At 39.4% G+C, this 23,414-nt stretch overlaps 1 protein-coding gene and 1 pseudogene across 4 annotated transcripts; both read right to left on the bottom strand.

The window, feature by feature from the left end:
* Nucleotides 1-1,137: 1,137 nt before the first annotated feature.
* On the bottom strand, nucleotides 1,138-23,075 carry PRDX4 (peroxiredoxin 4). Of its 4 annotated transcripts, none has more exons than XM_073227968.1 (8): nucleotides 22,924-23,075; nucleotides 22,627-22,838; nucleotides 16,758-16,875; nucleotides 13,830-13,946; nucleotides 11,721-11,843; nucleotides 7,831-7,961; nucleotides 6,782-6,816; nucleotides 1,138-1,249 (listed from the first exon to the last, which is right to left on the bottom strand). In XM_073227968.1, exons 2-8 carry the CDS (start codon nucleotides 22,829-22,831, stop codon nucleotides 1,199-1,201), a joined length of 780 nt encoding a protein of 259 aa, XP_073084069.1. In that variant the 5' UTR covers nucleotides 22,832-22,838; nucleotides 22,924-23,075; the 3' UTR covers nucleotides 1,138-1,198. The 4 variants fall into 4 exon arrangements, with proteins under 4 accessions (XP_073084069.1, XP_036878342.1, XP_036878341.1 ...); XM_037022447.2 differs by lacking the exons at nucleotides 22,627-22,838; nucleotides 22,924-23,075 and adding exons at nucleotides 2,065-2,111; nucleotides 20,003-20,386 and having other exon boundaries at nucleotides 16,758-16,900; XM_037022446.2 differs by lacking the exons at nucleotides 22,627-22,838; nucleotides 22,924-23,075 and adding an exon at nucleotides 20,003-20,385 and having other exon boundaries at nucleotides 16,758-16,900.
* On the bottom strand, nucleotides 2,960-5,144 carry LOC118973150 (Y-box-binding protein 1-like; annotated as a pseudogene).
* Nucleotides 23,076-23,414: the final 339 nt, after the last annotated feature.

Raw genomic sequence — 23,414 nt, 5'->3', positions numbered from 1 at the left:
AAGAACTGAAACTATTAAGATATAGGCTTACTCCATGAATAAAAAATTAGTACTTTTCAGATAGGAAAGAGGAAATCTGACAATAGGATTTCAATTGTATTAGAAATATTGATTAACAAGATTGTCACAGACCTGTTTGAACACTAAAGTACTAGCAGTCTTCCAACTTTACTAATAGGTTGGCTTCTAAAATTTCAACTGTAAGCAAGCATTTAGAACATACTTGCTGTAGCAAAGGGTTATAACTGGCAGTTGGAGTCCCATGTCCATGTACACATGCCTGTCACTTATCACCTAACATGTATGACAGAACTCAAGTGTCAGCCAGGAGACCAATACCCCCAAATCTAGTGGCAGTCTCCTCCAGGGTTGAGAGGCTTTTTGTGAGTGTTGAGGGGATTAGCATGTAAGATGGGATGAGGCAAATTCTCTTGGATACCAAGTCCTAAAACTGCATGGCATGTCTGTAGATAATTACAATAAAGTCACTGCCACATTGAGGTGGTAAATGGGGTGATGAAGTAGCACCGGAGCTCAGTTCAATAGTGGTCAATAGTGAGGAGCTAGCTACATGTATTTAAGTATTCCACGTTTATTTGTTAAATATAAGTTGTTACTTATAAATTTGGTACAAGCTGCAAAATGTGAATTTAGAGAAAAGGGGTCAGTTGTCCCTAACAGATCCATGCAAGGTGGTTGCTTACAACCTATTCTTTCCTGCCACCTCCAAAGGTACAGGAAGGTGAGCAACAGTGGAGTGTTCAAGAGCCCAGAAACTAGTAATAGGCTATGTGGGTTCAAAGTCTGATTCTACTTTGCTAGCTAGCTGTATGACTTTGGATAAATAATTTATTTGAGATTCAGTCTTCTTAAATAAAGAACTCAAAGCATTATTGTAAAATGAAGAACTCAAAGCATTGTTGTGAGGATTAAATGAAGTATGTACCTAGCCTGCCTAACATGGCAGGCACATGGCATGTACTCTGTAAATGTTAGTTGTTATCATGAGTATGTGTTTGATTCAATCTGATATTTCTTGGAAACACAGAGAATAATTGCCTATCTTTCGACATTAGTGTCTTTGGACCCTGCCATGGACTTTTATATTCTTCAAGAAATTACTACTGTAACACAATGTGGCATTAACATGGTGAACTTTATGGAGACCTTTCAAGCATCATAACCTGAAGAAGTCTTATCAGTTCAGTTTATCAAAATACTTCAGTTTTCCAGCTGGATCTGGGATTATCTGTTTAAAAAAAAAGCAAATTATTCATTAAAAATTTTATTTTTCAACTGAAGTATAATTGACACACAATATCCTATTTGTTTCAGGTGTACATCATGTGATTCCACATTTTTATACCTTCTGAAATGGTCCCCACAATAAGTCTAGTTACCATGTAAGGTTACTGTGATATTATTGACTGTATTCCCTATGCTGTTCATTACATCCCCATGACTTATTTTACAACTGGAAGATTGTACCCTTGAATTCCCTTCACCTATTTTATCATTTATTTTAGCCTCCCTCTCCTCTGCAACCATCCTTTTCTGTACCCTACTCTGTTCTGTTTTGTTTGTTCATTTGTTTTTCAGATTCTACATATAAGTGAAATCATGCGGTATTTGTCTTTCTCTGCCTGGCTTATTTCAGTTAGCATAATACCCTGTAGGTCCATCCATGTTGTCACAACTGGCAGGATTTCGTTCTTTTTTATGGCTGAGTAATATTCCATAGTGTGTGTGCATGCATGCACATACATTTTCTTTATCTACTCATCTTTTGATGGTCACTTAGGTTTGCTTCCAGATCTTGGCAATTGTAAAGTAATGCTGCAGTGAATGTAGCTTTGCACATATCTCTTAAGATTGGTATTTGAAAACTTCATTTTAAAAGCCTGACATTAGTTGTCCATCTCTTGACTAAAGATAAATTTTGTGTCTCAAATTTTATACAGAGAGAGGCACCTCTCTCTCACCTACTAACCTCACCTATTCCACAAGGCAAATAATTTGTTAATAAATTAACATCTGTACTCAAGCACCCCAAAATGTACTTACAGCTCTTCTCTAGGCCACCAGGCTTTCATGGCATCTTCAGGTATGATCTAATTAAATCAAAGACATTAAGAGAGCATGGGTACAGATGTTAATGTATTTTTGAAATCATCTGCTGATTAAATGTTGGCATAGCACAATAATCTGAAATGGGGGCAGTGTTCAAAATGGATTTCTAATTTATTTGAAGAATAATTGACATAAAATATTAGTTTCAGGTGTACAACATAGTGATTGAATATTTATATACATTATAAAATGATTACCATAATGTAGTTATCTGTCACCATACAAGGTTATTACAATATTGACTATATTCCCTATGCTATACATTGTATCCCTATGACTTACAACTGAAAGACTGTACTTCTTAATCCCTTTCACCTATTTCATCTAACCCCTCACCCCCTCCTCTGGCAACCACCAGTTTGTTTTCAGTATCTATGAGCCTGTTTATTTTGTTTTGTTTTTTTAAAATTCCACATACAAGGGGGACTTGGTGAAGGGGGGAGTCTAGTAAACATAATGTTCCTCATGTAATTGTAGATTAATGATACCAAAAAAAATTCCACATACAAGGGAAAGCGGATGACTTTTGTCTTCCTCTGAGCATAATAACCTCTAGATCCATCCATACTGTTGTAAATGCAATATTTCATTCTTTTTTATGGCTCAGTAATATTCCATTATATATGTACGCTATCTTCTTTATCTGTCACATGGATTTTTTGAAGGCCCAGAATGCAACCTTTTAATCTCAAACTGCAAAGTAAAAAAATACTCAAATACAACATAAAGTATTACCTTCACTAACTATTCAGTGAGTGAACAAACACTCAAAGGGAGGTGGAAATGAAACATTCATGTATCTTCAAAGAAACAACACAAAACCATTTTGAGCCTACACCTTACCTCTCCAGCTACTTTCCTTCTTCCCATCACAGCTCTATTTCTTCAACTAGTTGCTTATACTTCATCTCCTTTCCCTCATCCTGCCCTTGCCCCTATCCTGAAACCACTCCACACTAGCTGCTGCCCCACTGTGGTCTCCGGTGACACCACATTGCTCAGTCAGGTTGCTGTACTTGAGCTCTCCATGCCCCGTGACTGGGGCTTCCTATCCCACTGCTCAGTAGCTAATGCTGTTCCTGCTGCTCCGGCCCCCTTCGTCTTCCTTGAACATGCTAAACTGGTTCCTGCCTCAGGGCCGCTGCCCGCGCTGCTCTCTCTACACTGCTGGAGGAATGACTGGCGCCCTCTCTTCACTCACCTTTCAACGCAAATGTCATTAAGTCTTTTCTGACGCTTCATCCCCACCCCAGGCACTATCCTGTCATCTCTCATCAACCTGTTCCTAAAAGCATTTGCCACAATCTAAAATGAGAATGTAGCTCTGAGGGCAGAGACCTTGGCTGTGATGTTTACTAAATACCATCTGGCTATGAGAACAGTTTGAACGGTTGCCATACAGCAGGTACTCAAGAAATGTCTAAGAAGGCCCATGGAAACGGAGTCAATTGGTGGTTGTCGGCGCCTCGGGGTGGGGCAAGTGGGGAGATGCTGCTCAAAGGGTATGAGCTTTACGTTTTTTTTTTAATACACAAAGGCAATTATTTAAGACCTTTATTAATAGGTGCTTGCAGTTTGTTGACTTTTTTTGAAAAAATCAAGTGATAAACTTTTATTACAAATTAAAAATGAGGTTCTTAAAAATTTCAACTTGACCAGATATGAAAAATTTAAAAACCTTTAAAGATGTATTGAGAAAAACCAGGCTTTAAAGAAAAAAATAATGTTTGTCCTTACAAAAAAGAGACATCTTTAGGTAAAAATAATAAAAACCTCATGCTGCATAGTTAACGTAGATTAGTTCTAGGTATCTAGTCAATGGGCAAAAAGCAAGCACTTAAGGCCTTCAGCTCCAATCTTTTGTTCATTTCTTATTGCTGGAACTTCATATTCATTTTTCTTGTTGGATGACTAAAGTGCATGATGGTAGAGACGGTAAGCCAGCATTGACTCAGCCCTGCCCTGCTCTGCCTTGGGAGCCGAAGAATTCTCAGCTGGTGGATCGGCTGCGTCTTTTTGCCATATTGTGGTTTAGTGTTTTCTGGGCATCTGCGTCGGTTAATAGAAGTTGCAGCGTAGCAACACTGAGGTGGCTGCTGACCTCAGGTCTCCTCCTTGATTTTCCTGATCCTCTTCATTGCTGTCCTCTCTAGGCTGTCTTTGGCGAGAAGGACATCTATGGAATCATGGTCTGTAACCCCGATATATATTATCTCACTGGCCTACCCTGTTCTCCTGCACCCTGGTTGTCAGCACCCTCCATCTCTCCCTGCACAGGGGGGTTGGGATATTGTGGTTGACACCCATAGGGTCTCCGTGTGTAGTAAGGTGGGCAGTCGGCTGCGGTAGGGCTGGCACTGTTAGGCCTGGCCTTTGGGAGCACTCTCCCATCCCTCCGTCTTTCCACTACTCTCCCACCATTCTGGTCATGCTGCTGGTGATTGCGAGGAGGCCCCCTGTGACATGGGTAGCATCCATAATGGTTACGGCCTGCTGCCTATTTACCACCTTGCACTGGAACTCCACCAGGACCAGGAACAAGGCAAGTTTGCTTGCTGCCTGCACACCCTTTTCTCCTTCAACAACATCAGACTCCACAGTCTCTCCATCTGCGACCTTGTGAAGGTACTTCCCAGGGTTATTCCTCATGGCAGTCTTCTGTACAAATACAACCTCTTTTGTGCCATTCCTGTTGATGAAACCATATCCGTTTCTTTTGAACCATTTCACTGTTCCTAGGACCTTCGTGGGGTGATTTTCCTGTTCCCACTGGCAGGCGCCCTAGCTGCGAGGCCTCCAGGCCGCTGCTCCCTGTGCCACTGCCCATGGTGCCGGGCTTGGTGCGGACAGCACTCGGCAGGTGGCTGCTGGGTCTCAGCCCCGCTGCTAGTGGCTGTGTTGATGGTGACTGGGGCAGCTGCAGCAGCTGTGGCTCCTCCCGGGGGTGTGACAGTAACTAGGCTGGTGACCACAGCGGTGGGGGTGCTCAGGGCTCTCTGGGGTCTGCTCTCCACTCACGCTACCAGTTGAACTCAGGCTTTCATTAAGGGGAGTTAAGCTCTGGGGATCTAATGTGCAACATGGAGACTATGGTTAATAATAACTGTTCTGTATACTTGAAATTGGCTAAAAGGGCAGATCTTCAACCTTCTCACCAAACAAAAAAATGTGAGGTGATGGATTTGTTAGTCTGATTGTGGTAATCATTTCACAACGTATATATATATGAAATCATCATGTTATATACTTTAAGTGTATATAATTGTCTGTTAAGTATACCCCAATAAAACTGGGAATAAAAGAAGAGTGCCCAAACACAGTATGTGATAACACATGTGCATTTTTCTTGAGGGAGAATCCAGTGGTTTTCATTAGATTCTCAAAGGGGTTTATGGCCCTATGGAAGTTACTGAAGTGGATAGTCATGTTTCTGAAATGTAAAATACTCATCCTATAATACCTTTGTAGTTAATTTGTACTTCCTGGAAGCTCTTACTGATCTCTTAGCACACGCCCATGACTGATGGTGATGTTGTTCATCAGTCACTATTGGTTTTGCTATAGGTGCAGCGGGGGAAGTGCCTCCTACATCAAAGACTTATTCAGAAATGCTTTTTAAGGCTTCTCAGGTGATTCCTGCAGCTTCTGATTAATATTTCTATCTGCAAGTCTTAGAATTACAGTCACAATAATTGTAAACTAACCTAATGACTAATTTGTATATTAAAGTACCTAGTGCTTAAAGTACCTTTAATGCCTAAGTTCAAATCCCCTTTGAGATCCATCAGATCTATGTAGAGGTGAGTAAGTTTGTATTGTAACATTAACTTTGACCCACAAAGGCAAAGCTATTTTGCAAACCCATCAAAAACTGGTTCACAAATCAGTGCAATGTTACTTGACCTAGTCTGAGTGAGGTTGCAGAGTGAACTCTACCTCTTATCATTTATATGTATAGCTAATGGTACTTTTTTCTGGTTTGCTAAGGAAGAAAGTCTTATTAGGAGTCTACATTTTTCTTTGATCCTAAGATAATGATTTATTCTTCCAATGCCATAGTATTTTTCAGTTTCCTAACTACAGTTTGTGTAAAACTCCTGACTGTTAGAAGATAAACATGTTATTTTAAAAACGTTCAAGCAAATTTCCATATTATATTCTGGCCAGACACTACATCAAGTGTTATACAGCCTCCTTGTTTCAATCTTTGCTTCCTTCAAATGAAGGGAGGATAATCATTAGCTTCAATGTTAATTAAGCCAGAATTTCTCCAGTTTTTTACTATACATAGAAAGGTTTTGCTTGACTGTTTCCTTTGCCCACAATGTAGGAGGAAATTCTATATATGATCTCTAAGACCTCTACATTTATTCTGCCAATTCTCTGCTGGTTCTCTCTGTTTTTTTAAAACAAATCATATTTCTGTGGACACTTGACTTTAAAAGTCATGGCATTAAGCCCCACATTCTGCTTTCTCATTTCAGCTTTTCCCCTCGTCCAAAGAATGCTAGTACTCTTATGATTTCTGTCTAGCAATATTTACTTCATTTACAAAATCAAGACAGTTCTGATACAAGGAAAGATTATCCTATGGTTGGCATTTTAAATTGGCCCCAGCCATCCCCTCAACAGAAAAATCAATGTGACTTACTGTTTCACTACCAGGTTTCCAACCAGCTGGGCAGACTGAAGGGAACAAAAATTAGTAAAAGGGAACAAAAATTAGTAAAAGACAGTTTAAAAACAGAGTTTGGTTCCCTTAAACAACTCTTGGCTTTTCTTTTCCCAAATGAAAATGAAAATAGAGCCTCTATTAATGAGACCATTTCTAGGCTACCGAACACGACTTCTGTTAGTGTGCCTCTTGCATAGAATTTTAGTCATGGAGCTTATCAGCAGGCAGCTCATCTATTTTCATTTTTGTCAGTTATGTTTACTTACAATATAAGAAACCAAATCAAGTAAAGATGGAAAGTTTGGGAATCTTGGTGAACTCAGAGGTCTGGGCATGGCAAAATTTCCCTGAATTTACATACACTTCTGGAAAGCTTATCTCGTTTCCTGCAGTATTTTATACTAATGCCATGGTTTGCTGTTTGTGAAAAGAGACTTTACAGTTATTCAGGTAGTAGGATTTCCCCTTAGTTTAGAATGCACTCTGACCCAGGCATTGAGTTACCCTTTTGAAAGAAACATATAACATATGTTCTATTTTAGTAAAATCTGACCTTTTCTGTTTAAGTACTGCAAAGGAGTGAAAGGATGAACTGATAGATGACTAGTGTGACACTGCACAACCTTGAGGATAACTAATTTACTTTGAGGAAAAAAGCTAAATCAAATAACGTAAACATGCAAGTAAAACCTATGTTACTAAATAGTGCCAGATTGGCATATTTTAAGTTTATAGAAACATAATTTGAAAAATTGCAGTAGCAGAAACTTTTTGAGCTTATCCAAAAGGAGTAGGCAAATAACTTTTTCGTCTTACTCAGTAAGTAGAATATATTAGTGATATTTTGTTAAAAGCACTTTAAATAATAATTTAGTCTGCAAAAAGATTGGCTAATAATTTGAAAACACACAGAAGACTTTGGAACAATCCACATTACTTTTAGGGTAAGGAACCAGACTAATTATGCTGCTATCTCTCAAACTGAGGAGTCCCAAATCTATATGATGTTTAGACAGAAAGGGTACCTTCTCCATGTTTGTCAGTGTACTGGAATGCTTGCACCAAACGCAGGGTCTCATCTACCGATCTCCCCACAGGAAGGTCATTCAGAGTAATCTGTCTTAGGATTCCTTTGTCATCAATAATGAAGAGGCCTCTGTAAAACACAAGAGTGGTAGAGGTGAGGCCATTTCATCTTAAGACAAGCATTAGTTAATGTGAATCCCTGTACCATCCACAAAGAAAGATGTTACATAGAACCAAAAACACCCTACCTACTTACTTGACTGGTACACACATGTGCATATGTGTAGCTACCCCCACCCCATACTCACATTTATCTACTCTATAATTTGGGATTATCACTGTTAAATGGTAGCTTTAAAATTTTGTTTTTGTCTATGAAATGTACTATAGTATTTACAGTTGAATCTTCACGTGTACTAGTATTTGGGATTTTACTGCAATGTCAATGAAATGATGAAACTACATAACAAAACCTTTCTCCGGGTGAAGGAGTGATCTTTTTTTATCATTGGCTGTTTAAAATGCCTTTGTGTTTACTTTTCAATGGTGGAAAAAGACTAGGTTACCAATGTAAGCAAGGAAACCTTTCCCTGTAAATCTCTGTATGTGTGATTCACTTTTACAGCCTGGGTAATAATGAATAGTTGAACTTAAATGACCTATTGAGATGGGGTGGCATGGCAAGAGTTAAAGTAGATTAGAGATAAAAATTTTCAAAAGACTTTATTGTCTATTAAAGTCAATATGGATTTAAGTCTAATGTTTACTTTGGATTAGAAAAAGATCTCAGATACTAGGGCTAACTGTTTGTATACAAGTAGTATAAATAATAATGAGATACATTTTAATAAGTTTATAGAATTACATATCTATTAAATGAAATATTGTTTCATAATCATATTAAACATTATTAAAGTGTTCCTGCTTATCTTAAAATATGTATTTTGAATGAGCAACTTGATGTCTGAACTAACTAGGGTTTACTCTTCTTGGACTCAGTCAACTTGGCAAAATTCAGGCAAAACTGTTAATTATTATTCATATGGGTGTTCTTTCATGTAGCTACTTTTACAGTTGAAAACTGCTGTCAATGGTGATCAAGTCTTTTCTGAAGTAAGTGAGCCTGATCTAAAATTTTGAGCTTGCCTCTATAACATACATCATACCAACACCTACCACACAAAAACAAAATCTGCTTTTCTTTGGTAGCAAATTCTAGCTCCTGTTTTGTTTTAATTAATTGTGAACTGTGTCTTTGGTAGACTTTGAGACAGACATTTGCCATACTTGGTGTAATATGTATGTGGTCTTTTCCACAGAGAAGAGACAGTTCATTCTTATTAAAAAATCAGGAATTAAAATGGCAACAGACATCTCAATAACAATCTCAGAAGCTAAAGATAGCAGGACAATGCTATCAAATGTCTGCAGGAAAATGTCTTTCAATCTAGAATTCTATACCTACCCAAATTATTCATCAAACAAGAGAGCAGAATAAAAACATTTTCAGACTTGGAAGACCTCAAGTATTTTACCTTCCATTGACCTTTTATTAGGAAGCTATGAGGATGTGTTTCACCAAAGCAAGGAACTAACTAAAAATGGCAGGAGGCATGAGAGCCAGAGTACTGGGCACTAACAGAGAAGAGGCGAAAGTCCCAGGATGTTGGTGTGTCAAGTGCTAGGACAACAGCTATGTGGCAGGCCCAGAGGGTGGTCAGTCTGAAATAGGAGGATGGAGGTTTCCAGAAAAAACAAATGACAGAGGAAAAATGCAGTACTTAGAGGGGTTATAGTTCAGCTAGGGAGTTTAGGAAGAATCAGTGATATGTATACAGAAAAGGGAATTAAAAAAATGGAGTACTTTCTTAACTATACGAAATTCGAAGTTTACCAGAAGGAAAATGTAATCCCTAGCACACCATACTTAAGAACTTAGCAGTGAACAATATTTATATAAATTGACCTCATCCAAAATTGTGACATATACTGGGCAGGTAAGTTTGGGGATCGTGTCAGAAAGATAAAGTCTTCTGTACTATGATAAATCATATCAAAATTGATAAATCCAGAAAGGGTATAAGATAATATTTAGAAATAGGGAGAGAAATAGTAAAAGCAGTAGCTAAAGAGTTGAAAATAGCTTCCTCCAAGGGGGAGGGCTAGGAGTAGGCAGGGGTCTATGGCTTAAGACAATCTCACCTCTAAAAACTATGTGTAGGCATTACTTTGATGAAAAAAATTACTTAAAAAAGAAACCATTGGTTCAAATCATGTAAAATAGCTAATGGTAGATAATTTTACTTGGTTAATGTTCAAATAATTCCAAATTTTAAAATGGCCTCAATCTTTTTAGTGGCTTATTTACTCTTCGGCAATTAACTTTGTAATAAACTGTGAAAGCAGAAAACATTACTTGGCAAGTACAAAAAAAAAAAACCTGTTGGTAGTGATAGGTGATACAACATGAATGAACCTTGAAAACACTGTGCTAAGTGGAAGACGCTAGTCATAAAAGAGCACATATTGTAGGATTCCATTTATATGAAATGTCCAGAATAGGCAACTATAAAGACATAAAGCAGATTACTGGTTGCCTCAGGCCAGGGGTGGAGGATTGGAGGAAAGAGGTAGTAACTGCCAATGGGTATGGTGTTGGGGACGGCCTTTGTCTTCTCACATGTTTGCAGGCAGAATGGGAAAGCACCTTCCCCCATGTCTGATCGCAGCACGGGAAAGCACAAGCTTGAGAGCAACCAGTGCAGTCCTTGGAAGTTATCTGCCCACAAAAACATATCTTGTCCTCGAAGATGAGCCTAGACTCCTCACTCTGAAAATAGGGAGACCTTGAGGATGTGTGAAAACACCACCCCTGCTTCTGGCCTGCCCCCACTGAGAAGGGAAAGATGAATATAGCACTTGGCTGAGGTCCAAGAAAGGCAGTATAAAAATAAAGGTGCTGCGCCACATCGGGCCTGCAGCCATTGTCTGTCTATCTGTGTTGTCTGTGTTTTTTGTTCTCTCATCAGGCGCTCAAACGTGGGGCGTCCTCTCAGAGTGAGTTGTACATATAAACAGCTCCACACCTCCCCTTCAGACTGTTCGACTTTGACGGCAGGCACCGTCAGTATGGGAGTAATGAAAATGTTTTAAAATTGTGGTGATGGTTGTACAACTCCCTGAATATACTAATAGCCACTGAATTGTAGGCTTTAAATGGGTGAGTTGTATGGTATGTGAATTATATATCAATAAAGCTCTTACTAAAAAATACAGGATTATAAAATACTGATACCTTCACAAAAAACATTAAAAGAAACTATTAGCACTGCAAAGTAAATCAACAATATAACTAACAAAATTACAACTGTTTTAAGCTAAAATTTCCCTTTATTTAAAGAATTCTATTAGCATTTATTAGCTCAAGTAACACAGTGAAAGCTGTTGGGTTAGAAAGATATTTCCCTAATCTTTCCCACTCCAAAGACACAGGTTTGCTAAATACTATGATACTTGTATTTAGAAAAACCATTTCTGGAGTCCGTTTGGAAAAAAGGAGAAAGAAATGGACAAGGCGTTCAGGGACTTGGGTTCAGGTGTGGGCTCTGCCAGTAACTAACTATATAACTTTGTGTGATTCATGGAATTCTGTGAATTGATTTATCTGCAGAATGACAGGGTTGGCCAAAGCACTTCTAAATAATCTTCCAGCTCTGACAGTCTATGACACATAGTTTATGTAGGGCACTCACCAGTTATTTGAAACAGTATTTACAACATTTTTGCTTATGGAGCAAATCATATTCATCAAACCTTGTATCTTCTAATGCCATTTCAAGGATTACAGATATATTTGGATTTATCATAACATAAAACCACCAAAAACTACCTAAGAGTGTGGCCTGAATCCTCCAGATATACGCCATAGTCCTTTGCGATCTGATGGGTCAAGTCTGAAAGAAGTGGAAACTTTATGGGCCCAAGTCCTCCCTGTCTTCGAGGGGTATTAATCCTGCAAAAAAAAAAAACCCCAGAAAATTTACTTCAGAATTAAGTAAATGGCATATATCAAAATAGCACTTCTCCCCTGCATGTGCACACATAGGAACAAACACACAACATGCACATTCTCTAACAAAAACAGGCAAATATACATTCTATTTTCTTGTCCTTTTCCCCCACTTAACGATATACTAATATCCTTTAAACACTAAATATGGAGATAAACATTGTTGATGTACAGAAATACTGTATTTTACTAATCTCTACTGATAGACATTTTAACCATTTCCATGCTTTTTTTTGCTTTTATAAATACTGCTGGAAACATCCTTGTATTCCCAACTTTGTACATTCATCTGATTAATTCCTAGAAGTGGAATTGAGGGATCAAAAGATGCACTGTCATAAGCATAATCTTAGAATTGTGATCACAAGACAAGGCCTTGAGTAAAACGAAGAACACAACTGGATGGTATTTTAGTATTTGGAGACACAAATGCAAAGTCCCCTTGAAGCAGTGAAAGAAGTTATCATCTCAGATGTACTAGTCTTCAGATTTAAGTATTCTGTAGCTTGAAGTCAGGGGATGTGGACTGGTGCCCAATGGCAGGACACAGCAGCTAAAAAATAGGGAAATGCTACTCCAGATGCCTGCAGCCCCAGTTCTGACATCCAAGTAGAAATCTCTGGGTGATATGACATCTATCCAACTCAGAATGTATTTCCCAAAATTCCTGGGAAGGCAATTCCGAATAATTTGGGATGATACAATTTCTTCTCCTTAGTGGATTTGTGTTTCAAGCCTATGAAGATTTAAAATTACTATAAAAGTGATGATGCAAATTGAACCCATAGTTTAAGATTTTTATATTAAGAAATAATCAGTACCTGTTTGCATATTGAGTTATGTATAGTGTTTAATTTGTCATAACAGATTCACCTTATGACTCCAATTTAAAATATGTAATTTGAAATTTTATTCAGTTTATAAATGTAAAGAAACATTTTAAAAAGGTTTAAGATACACCATCTTTAATACATTTGTAAGAATTAAGTACTCAGGAAAGTTTGTCTAAAAATTGAGATACTTAAAGGAAATCAAATACATTACATATTTAACTGCATTTTAAAAATACTTGTGAATTAATTACTTAAGGGAATGTAAACTTAAAATGTAGCTTCTGAACCAATTAAAATGTTAGTTGTATACATATATGTATATGTATATATGTAATTTTAAATGGAGAAGAAGTTGTTTTGAATTTGTTACTTTAATGAATTGAATATTAAGTTTTAAAAGCAAAATAATTCTGAGCCATCTTTATTGTGTAAAATTCTGTGCACAAAACTGTGGACACAATTAAAAACTCACATCAACGTGCACATTTCAAATTTTGAAATGAGAGCCTAACTGCTCTCCAGAAATGCTGAACCAACTGTGCATGTGAGTGCCATTCCTTCACACCTTTGTCATCACTGCATGAAATTTCTCAATATTTGAAATCGTAGCCAGACAGGCAAAAAATATTTTGTCACTTTAATCTGCAAGTATTTGCAATGAATTAGGTGGAATATTTTTTCATGTTTAATGAAATTTTAAAAATTAATTTAAAAATTACTGCTCCTTGAAAAGCAGTTATGAAAGGTATTTGGATTTTGACTTAATACTTGAGAACTCTTTAACAGAAAAATGGTATTTTAAAGATTTTTCCTATGGATTAAGATTACCACATTTATGATAATAAATTATACACATCAGTGATTTTTTCAATGGCTATTACTTCTTTTGCATTGAACTTTTTTCCCCCAACTTTGAAATGTCCTATAAAATCCTTATGCATTTTTACCATAACTTCATTGAACTAGCAGCTCTCAGATAAACCTATTCCCAAATTGTCTGATAAATAACTGTATTTATATCATGTTGAGTTGTCTGCCCATAATTTAACAGTAAATCCATTCTTTTCCCTACAAAATATAAGTGTGAGATACTGACCAGGCCAAATGGGTAAACTGTGAATCAACAGAGCATGCTACCACTTCAGTGTTTATAGCTCTGAATTCTTCAATTCTATCACCAAAGGCGATAATTTCAGTTGGACACACAAAAGTGCTGAAAGTAAAAAAAAAAAAAAAAAAAAAAAGATAAATTTAGTATTCTCAAAATATGCGTATACCTGAAGTTTCATGACTGTTTTTACAAACTACCTTTAAGTATATAAAAAAAAATAAAGAAACAATAAAGAACAATTTTATTGATGAATCTTAAGATACAATAGTCTAAAAGACTGTCATTTCATCAAGTATCATTTAAAAATGTATATTACAGAGTTCTCTATTACATCTCAATAAATTTTATTTTTATAATTTAGTGGATCAGTTGTCAACCAACGTTTTCTTATCCCTTACGGCAGAGTCTCCTCCATTTTATTAGCTTTTATTTAATAATACTTTATATAGTGCTTTACAGCTTTCAAAGGATCTATATAAATTTTTACATCATTTCACTATTTTTTTTACATTCCTATACCAAACCTATGAGATAGATGCATCTTTATTTTGGAGAGGAGGAAATGTCCCCCAATGCCCCTCCCTTTCTTGATAAGGTCCCCTTCCACCTTGTTTCCCAGTCCTGCTGTCAGAAGAGCATGTTTAGAGGTTATTACCTTAGTGTTGTATTTTTCACTCTGTGGTAGGGACTCTTTAAGCCAACTTTACTGAGTTTCAACCAACATTTAAAAAAGTAAAATAGAAAATATGAGAATACATCATACATAGTAAGGATAAGTTATGAAACATATATATGTACAAGTGTATATATGTGTGTGTTCAGCAGTGATATTAAAAATATTTAACAACCTTAACTCAATGTTGGCTTTAGCTGTAGAGATTTCTGAAAAGGGACCAGGTGGGAAGGACAACTTGGGGAGAGGTTTGGAAAGTGGTTGTTTACCATCTGGTATGGAAGTTTTTTTCTCAGTATTTTAATGAGCATGGCTGTACTGGGCATACAGACTGAATGTTACCCCAGCATATATGTAAGTGAACTGGGCGGCAATGAAAAATGTATTTCCTGTGTGTCATGGTCAAGAAAGTCACAAAAACGTAGACTTAGAGGACCAGTTCCTAATATAAGACAGCCCAACAGAGGCTTTTCAAATGTTTCAGTTGTTCAAGTGGAGGACTACTGTATGCAGAGCAGACAGTTCTAATCTAGATTACATCCCTGGAAACCTGGGCTATATGTGTTTTTAATATTTTCCAAAATGTAGGAATGGTCAGTCCCTGCCTTCTTATTACCCCAAGAAATGATACCTAGAGACACATTTGCCCAACTTCTTAGTAAAGACAGAGAAAAAGTTCTGGCAGAAAACTAAAGAATGTTTCCTTCTCTAACTAGGTCCAGTCTGGCATAACATGGAAACAACAGAAAGAAGCTATCTTAGCTCCTTGCCGCAGAAGACCATTGCTGACATCATGTTCTAATTAGATATGTCTTACTCTTTATGGAATTTCAAATAACACTGGAGAAACAGGGTATTTATCTGTTATGTTAGACTAATTTCAAAATTCAGATTTAGCATATATTTTTAACATACATGTTATTAACTTTTTGGTTTTACAATTAACATGAATTTAGAAGGCTTATAATTTTTATATATTAAAATTTCTACTTCTGCTATTTGAAATTATGTTATACATTTTAGCTAGTCAAGCCGCAGCACAAGTTGACTAGAAATAAAGAAGTTCTAATTTATTTTTTTAAATTTAAAGATCTAATTGGTTTTATTAATCAATTCGTGAATTGGGCAGCATCCCATCTAGCAAGTAAAGAGATGCTCCCAAGTTCTTACTAATCTAAGAGATTATGTATTGTGCAGATTCATGACTTGTTTTAGTCTCAATATACTAATTTTTATGAGAATTATTCCTATTTGGATTACAAGTAGGGGCCAGCAAACTTCAGTTCACAAGCCAAATCCAGCTTATCTCACTTATGGGTCGTCTGTGGCTGGTTTTGTGCTACACTGGCACAGTTGAGTAGTTGCAATAGAGAACACTACAAGCCTAAAATATTTACTACCTGGCCCTATACAGAAAACACTTGCAGACCTCTGGCCTAGAGACAACCTATAGAGATGAGCTTAAGTATATTCCCCTTGTGAGTTTTAGTTACATAGTTCTAGATTAGTCCTAATAGAGAAAGGACCTTAATATACAGTGGCAAAGAAAAAATGTTCTACTTACTTTTTGTAACCAAAAAATATATTCAAATAGAAAAAAGATAAAAGGATACCTCTCTTTGGTTTCTTATTTTCAAGGAATTTGAAAAATTCTCAGGATAAAATTAAATCCTTAATACTACTAAAGTAGTATTTAGTTTGAGTCACTTTCTGACTACTTAAAAAGTGATGTCAGAGTTAAAGAGAGAATCCCCCCAATAACCATAATTTATAATAGGCTTTATTCCTTCAACATATGCAATATTTTCAGGAAAGTGTTCAATTTATACAAAAGCAACAGATGCAGCAAAGAATAAAAATAGTAAGACCATAGTTAAATGGTATCACCAACTAGAGAAAAGGGCTGATTTTCTAGTTAATGGAAATATATTAAAAAAGATTTATGGAATAAGTCTTGCTATTAAATGTTTTTTAAAATGTTGATTCATTTTCTTGCCTTAGTGGTAATAGCTTCATGAATGTAATTGTAGCTTTTTTCTAAGGATTACATTTTGAGTGTAAAGTATTTGGGGTCAATGGTTGTGCTTCTGAAACATAAGATGGATGTCACTTTTTTGAAAAAATTCTGTACCGCAGCTTGCCTTTTAAGAACCAAGAGCTAAGTAAAATATGTATAACTATTTAATGTTCTTGAATAATGACTGAGGTTTTACTAGCAGCTGTGTACATGTATTACTTACAAATCAAGTGGGTAGAAGAAAAAAACCAAGTATTTTCCACGATAGTCAGTTAACTTGAGCTCCTTAAATTCTCCATTTATCACAGCTGTTCCTTCCCAATAAGGTGCTGGCTTGGAAACTAAGGAAGAAAAGTATATGATGTTCTGTAACACAGAAAGTTGGAGGAAAGACAGAAAGACAGCTTTAGGAAATCCTTAAAAATCAAGGCTTCTAAACCTTTGGACCTCATTAGCAGTCTGGTGAACCTTACGGGCTTTTTCTCAAAATAGTGCTATTCAATGCGTAAAACAAAACAGAATTACAAAGGAAACCAATTACATTGAAATGCAATTATTGAAATATTAAAAAATAAATTGGTGATATAGTAATACATGTGCCCTTTTATTAACATTTTAAAACTGCAAGATCTGGCAGTGATCTAATAACTACCCAAGATAGTGACAAGTGTAATGATGTTTCAGGATACCTGTAACAACTATAACGTGACATGAAGATATCTGTGAGTCTATTGGTGACAGGTGCAAACAGGGACTGCTGAAGCTAATGTGGTTTGTTGCTGACGTTCATAGAGCAAGGAAATGCTAAATTTCAATTGGATGAAATGACTTTTTTCTATTCAAGCACTAGGACCTTCCTATTCACGATCACAGAACCCCTGCTTCTTCACTGCAGCCCCTCCGCGTTAATCAATTTCCTACTGGATTCTTCACTGCAGCCCCTCCGCGTTAATTAATTTCCTACATTTCAAATAATTAGATTTTCCTTTCTCTAGTGGCAGTCCTGTAGATGTATTAATTTAAACATTTGTCCAGTTTCTCACTTACACATGGAGGACCTGCAGCAGGAAATTTGCAAATGCCTCAGGTCAGAACTGCAAAATCCCAAACCATGGGATTATTTTCCTAGACGGCTTTAAAAGAGAACCCCTTGAACAGGTTTCAAGTGACCTGACAGAAATTGAAGAGTTTGTGCTGCTCTCTTGTCCAGTCATTCTGTAATTCTAGTCAGCCCACTGTGATAATGTACTTTGGTCTGTTGTTAACACATTCAGACAGCACTTAAACTTTCAGAACCATTACCTGTATTGAATTCAATACTTGCTTCTAGGTTTGACTAAGGTTCCTAAAAATTAAGGCTTACATTTTGTATAATAGCCAATATTTTTGGTCACCCTGAAAATAGAGAAATATAATATGAATTTCTCTGTGTGAAGTTAATATATATAAACATGTGGCTACTTATCTTGAGCAAGCAGCCTACTTCAGAAATATCCTTATCCAATTACCTAGGTAAAGACCAGGAGGGAGAAGTGGATAGCAGAACTGTATGTACTTTATATACATTACTGAAAATGCTACTCAAATGGGAAGTTATAATTGTAATGATCTGTTACAATGACCCTACTTAAATGATTTCAGCATATTGGGAAAGTCAAGTCTGAAAAAATCTGAAATAAATTTTGTTCTGAAAATTCTGATTTGGGAAATTTTGGGTCTTGATTTAAGAACTGCAGTGTTAGTTCAAAGAAAAAGCTGTCAACAATTTACAGAACACAAAGAATACAATCACTTTGCTAAAATCTATAAACGAAATTTCCAAAGCAACCTCTCGCCATCTGTTAAAAAACAAACAAAAATTGTACCAAATATAAATCATATAATTAACAGATTCTGGCAAATGCAGGGCAGTATAAAGAATATTTAGATTCCCTCTTCCCACAACCCCCATCATTTTAACTGTTGTTAACATTTTGATGTCTTTCCTTCCAGTCTTTTTTAAGCATACAAATTTGGATCATGTCAAACCACTTTCTATAAAGGGAACAGTAAATCATGAACAGGTTTTCATGTTAAAAAATTTATTTGAAATCATGGCCTTCACGGCTCCATTTTATGAATAAAAATTCTTGTATCTTTGATTCTAGATAAGCCTACACGTGACACAGAAATGTGGCATATACCTAAAATTTGAAATTTTCTGGTAAAAGGAAAGCTATTATTGCTACTATTTTTTGCTTCCATGAGCACACTTGGTTGGATGTGATTCATTTCTTGTGGGAAATATGTGTGATGCCAGTAAACAACTGGCTGACATATTTTAAAACATCTTCCCAGGCCAAGTAAAACCAATGAGAATTGGAAATAGTATGGTTTTAAAAGTGCAAGACTGGCTTTTTAAAAACAAAAACTCAAATGGAGTTAACTTTCCGTAGGAAAGAACTGCAAATGTTTAAGGAGGCACAACAGTTTTTCTCATTTATCACTCCCACTCTATACTAAGTCATAACGACATCCCCACTGGGCATTCAGAACTGTGAAGCGTTACTTTTTTTCCCCACTGAATATGGGCATGGAAAATGCTGTAACTGAACCATCAAAGGAAATACACACCTACAGAATGTCAAATGATCCGTAGGAAGTGCAGGTTGCTTAAAAGCAAGCGAGAGATAGTCTTTATCCCTTTTCCCTGACAACTTCTTTTTGGCTCATCCTAACAGGCAGAGCAGGAGGCTGCAACTTTCTCAGTATCTAATCTGACGTGTCCTTCCTGAAAGTGGCCATTAGCTGTGTACACTAGACAGAAATGCAAATAATCAAAAGGCAACTTGGCAGGACACAAATTTGCCACGAGGTTTATCATCAACCCACATGCATTAATTCCAACCTCTTTTTCCCCTTTTTGCCTACCAAAAGCCTCCAGAAGCCCTGTATTAAGTTCTTCATTTTTGAGAAACACAAGAATACCCATCAACTGTACAGATTTTGGGGAAGGTGGCTTTTAATCGTCTTTATAAGACTCAACAACAACAAAAAGAAAAAAGAAACGTTTGCTCTCCGGAGCATTTTGTTTTGGCTACTTTTCTGTTTAAGCTTTCTGTGAATCATTATTCAACTCATCAATGTATTCCCTGAAATAGTACTTGAAAACAGACGTGATGTGCTGTGGGCGCTTTGCAATGTTTGAGGAAGTGTTTCAGTTTGCACAACATCCTCGATGTCTGCAAGCCCAGGACTGGGGCCACTCTCTCCCTCATCTGCGGCTTTGGGGTAACCACTACTTCCAAAATCTGATGAGTGTAACTCCCCTCCATTCTCCTGCTTCCTAGGAGAGAGCCCGCCCGCACAGGGAGGGACTCGAGGAAGCCCAGGGGGGTACCGCCCAAGCCAGGTTCCCGGGTAGCCTCCGTACACGTGTCTCCCGGCCCGCCCCATCTCCTGCCTCTCTCTGCCACCAGTCAACCCCACCTTTGCGTGGCACCACCTACTCTTGGCTTTGCTGAGATGCAGGGAGTGGTCGGCGACCGAAACCCGGGACGCCTCTCCCGGGTACACTTGTCCACCCGCGTAGAAGTGGCACTCCTCTTCGCGGGTTCGGGGCCTCTCCTCGGCCTCCCAGGCCCGCAGTGCTGCGGCTGGCAGCAGGAACAGCAGCAGCGGCAGCAGCAGCAGCCTTCGGCCCCGGCCAAGGGCTGGAGTCGGCGCCGCTAGCAGCGGTGGTGGAGCCTCCATGACCATACGAGTGCAGACACACGTCCTTTGGCGCGAGCACCACTTCCCCTGCTGCCAGGCAGCTACGCCGCGCGCTCGGGGCCCGCGCGAGCCGGTGCGCGGCCTCGCGAGACCTGCTCCACACCCCCACCCCGCCATCCTCCCGTCCCCCCGCCCCCCGGCTCCCCATCCTCCCGCCCCGCGGGTGTGAGCCCCGCCTGCGCGCCCCTAGCTGGCGTTTGCGCCTGCGTCCCGGGGCAGGCCCGTGCTGGGAGTCTTCGCCAGGTCCGCGAAGGCCGCCGGGTGTCATCGCCTGTGACTGGCCCCGCGCGCCCCCGCCCTCTGCACTGTTAGACATTCTCCCACGCCCATCTCTTCCACAAAGCCTCACTGCCGCACACCATCCTCTACCCTCCCCGCCCAGGGAAACTAAAACTAATCCATTTGCCTTTGAATGGCTTGCATTTTATGCATCTAACAGTCACTCGTTTTTTCCTTGAAGTGATGTGTATGAACAGTGCTAGGAAAACTTGGAGAAGAAAGTCTTAGCATTTATTTTCCTCTAGCAGGCAAGGGTAGACAGGCAGTATGGTGACTTAAGCCTATACCAACCAAGAGTGTCTTTTTAAAAATTAAGACTTGAAAAGTTCCCCAAAATCCACTCTCCCAGTACAGCGCTGTTCCTTCTTTTGACAATTACCCCATCACATTACAGGAGGGTTTGGCAGTATTTGTGGTTCCCCCTCGCCAGGAACCCTTCTATTTTCCGATGAGCTCTTGTCTTTCTGAATCATACAGAAGTCATCCAACAGTTTGACTTTCCTCTATTAGACAATCAGCTCCCTAAGATTGAAATCGATTTCAAATTCATCTTTGTTTCCCGAGGCAACTGCCACACGGTGTTTGCTATTGTAAGCACTTTATTTTGTAAGTAACACCTATTGTTCCCAATAGCCTGTTCCAGTTTCGAGTTGGTTTCACATATCATATCTTTGCTCCTTGTGACAATCTTTTGAGGCAGATAGGAAACCTGCGCTCTCCGTATTCATCCCTCACCCCAGTCTTGCTCATTATATGCCCCAGAAGTGTTTGATGAGAATAAGGTAGACGGCCCCCAGCCCCGGCCTCTACCACCCTCTCGGGCGTCCCCCGCTAATTGGCAAGTGGTCCCGCCCTCTTCCCTGAGGTCGTGTCTGCGCCTGCGCCCTGTAGGCAGTCCCAGCCCCCCAAGCCAGGCTCCACGCAAGGAAGACCGCACTGTGGCCTGCGCTGTGACTGCTTTCCAGCCCTCCAGCTTGCGCTCCCGTCTGCCCTCACCGCTGCTTTAGGTCTTGCTCGTCCTCCCAGGCCCATCTCTTACACAGAGCTGCGCTGGAGAATGGCCTCCCACCAGTGCCGGTGACTGGTCTTCCGCACGCAGTACTGTTTGGGACCCTCTCACCCTTCCTCACCCATCTCTCCCACAAGGCCTCACTGCCGCACACCATCCCAGTGCCCTAACTGAAACGAAGCCTTCTGCCTCTGAATGGATTGCGTTTTATACCTTTAACATTTATTCTCCTTTTCCCTGCAGTGAGCTAGCTGTGTAAACAGTGCCCTGACTCTCCTCCCCAGTTGTAGCCCCTTTAAGTCCTGGGAAGACTTGGAGGAGAAAGGTCTAACCTGAAAACACCCTCTCGAGACCATTTATTCTCCTCCAGCGGGAAAGACTCTTCCAGCAGGGAAGTCAGTTTGGTGACTTAAGACTGTCTCAAGGTGTGTATTATTTTTTAAAACCAAGACTTGATAACTTCTCTCAAAACCATTTCTCCTAGCGCAGTGTTGTTACACCTTCTGAGAATTACCCTATAGCTCACCGGTTTGCTAAGATGGCAGGTGAGAAATGGGGGGAGAGAGACACAACACACACCAGAACGACAGGAGCCATTGGCAGCCTTTCTGCCCCCGCCCCCTATCCTTTTCTATCTTCCTATGAGCTCTTGTCATCTTTCTGAATCCCGCAGAAGTCATCCTAACAGCTTGGCTTCCCTCTATCAGACTATCAGCCCTCTGGGGTCAAAACTGATGTTGAATTCATCACTGTTTCCCATGGCACCTGGCGCCCGGTGTTTCCTATTGTAAGCATTCGATTTTGTAAATAACACCTACTGTTCCCAGCAGCCTGTCTTAGATTCGGGTTGCTTTTACATATTACATCCTTGCTCCTTGTGACAGACAGTCCTTTGAGGCAGATAGGAAACCTGCTCTTTCCATATTCATCCCTCACCCTCGTCCTGCCCATCATATGCTCTGCTTTTTGTTTCCTGACTAGTTTCCTATGGACCAAGGAGGAAAAATATGAAGCCACCTCCCTTTCGCGAGGAGGGAGAGCATGTCCTTACCCATAACATTGTCTTCGGGCTTTTCACTTTCTGGTGGCACGTAGATAGGACTCCTCTGATGAGGTAGCTCTCCCTGCTCCCATTCTTCTCCTTCCCTGGCCGCCTGTGGTTCCACACGGAAGGGGTATGGGGCCCAGGGGATTCGGTACTGACTCACACTGATTCTTCTCATGCCTACGCCACGAAGTCGGCTTTGGCGATTCATGTTGACCCTGCCAAACAGCCACCAAGTCAGTGAATTTTACATTCTAAGCTGGGCCCCTAAGTTTGGGAACTCGGGGAGGGAGCGTTACTTACTGACAGTTCTGCTCTAGGCTGAGTTGAGGTACTCCAGTTGGTAGCAGGGGTTGTCCACCAAGTGGGTCCCAGTGAACCTTCTGCCCCCTCGAGAGAGTGGCCAGGTAGGCTGGCTTCCAGGCACAAACTGTGCACCCCTCAGTTCCACTGGAAGCCCTTGGCAGCTGACATTCTGATTGTCAGTTGCTTTGAATCCAGCTATCCAATGATATGGCCCAAGTGGCTGCCTCTTGCAGGCACACATTATGATGTCACAGTGGCAATCCCCAGGAAGCTTGGGGTGGGGGCCCTGCCTCCAAGCCACTTGCCATCCAGCTTGAGTCAGCTGCCCATGTTAATAATACAAAACCATCAGGCACGGAGGGGTGGTTCTATATATTGGGTGCACCTCAGAAACACCTGTGGAACTTAAAAACATTCGAGTGCGTGGACCAAGCCACAGAAATGATGATATTGGGTGGGTGGGGGGTGGTCCCAAGTGTCTATATTTC

This window comes from Manis javanica, chromosome X (assembly GCF_040802235.1).
Source record: "Manis javanica isolate MJ-LG chromosome X, MJ_LKY, whole genome shotgun sequence".
NCBI classification, from domain to species: Eukaryota; Metazoa; Chordata; class Mammalia; order Pholidota; family Manidae; genus Manis; species Manis javanica.
This window is presented reverse-complemented; position numbering and strand designations above follow the sequence as displayed.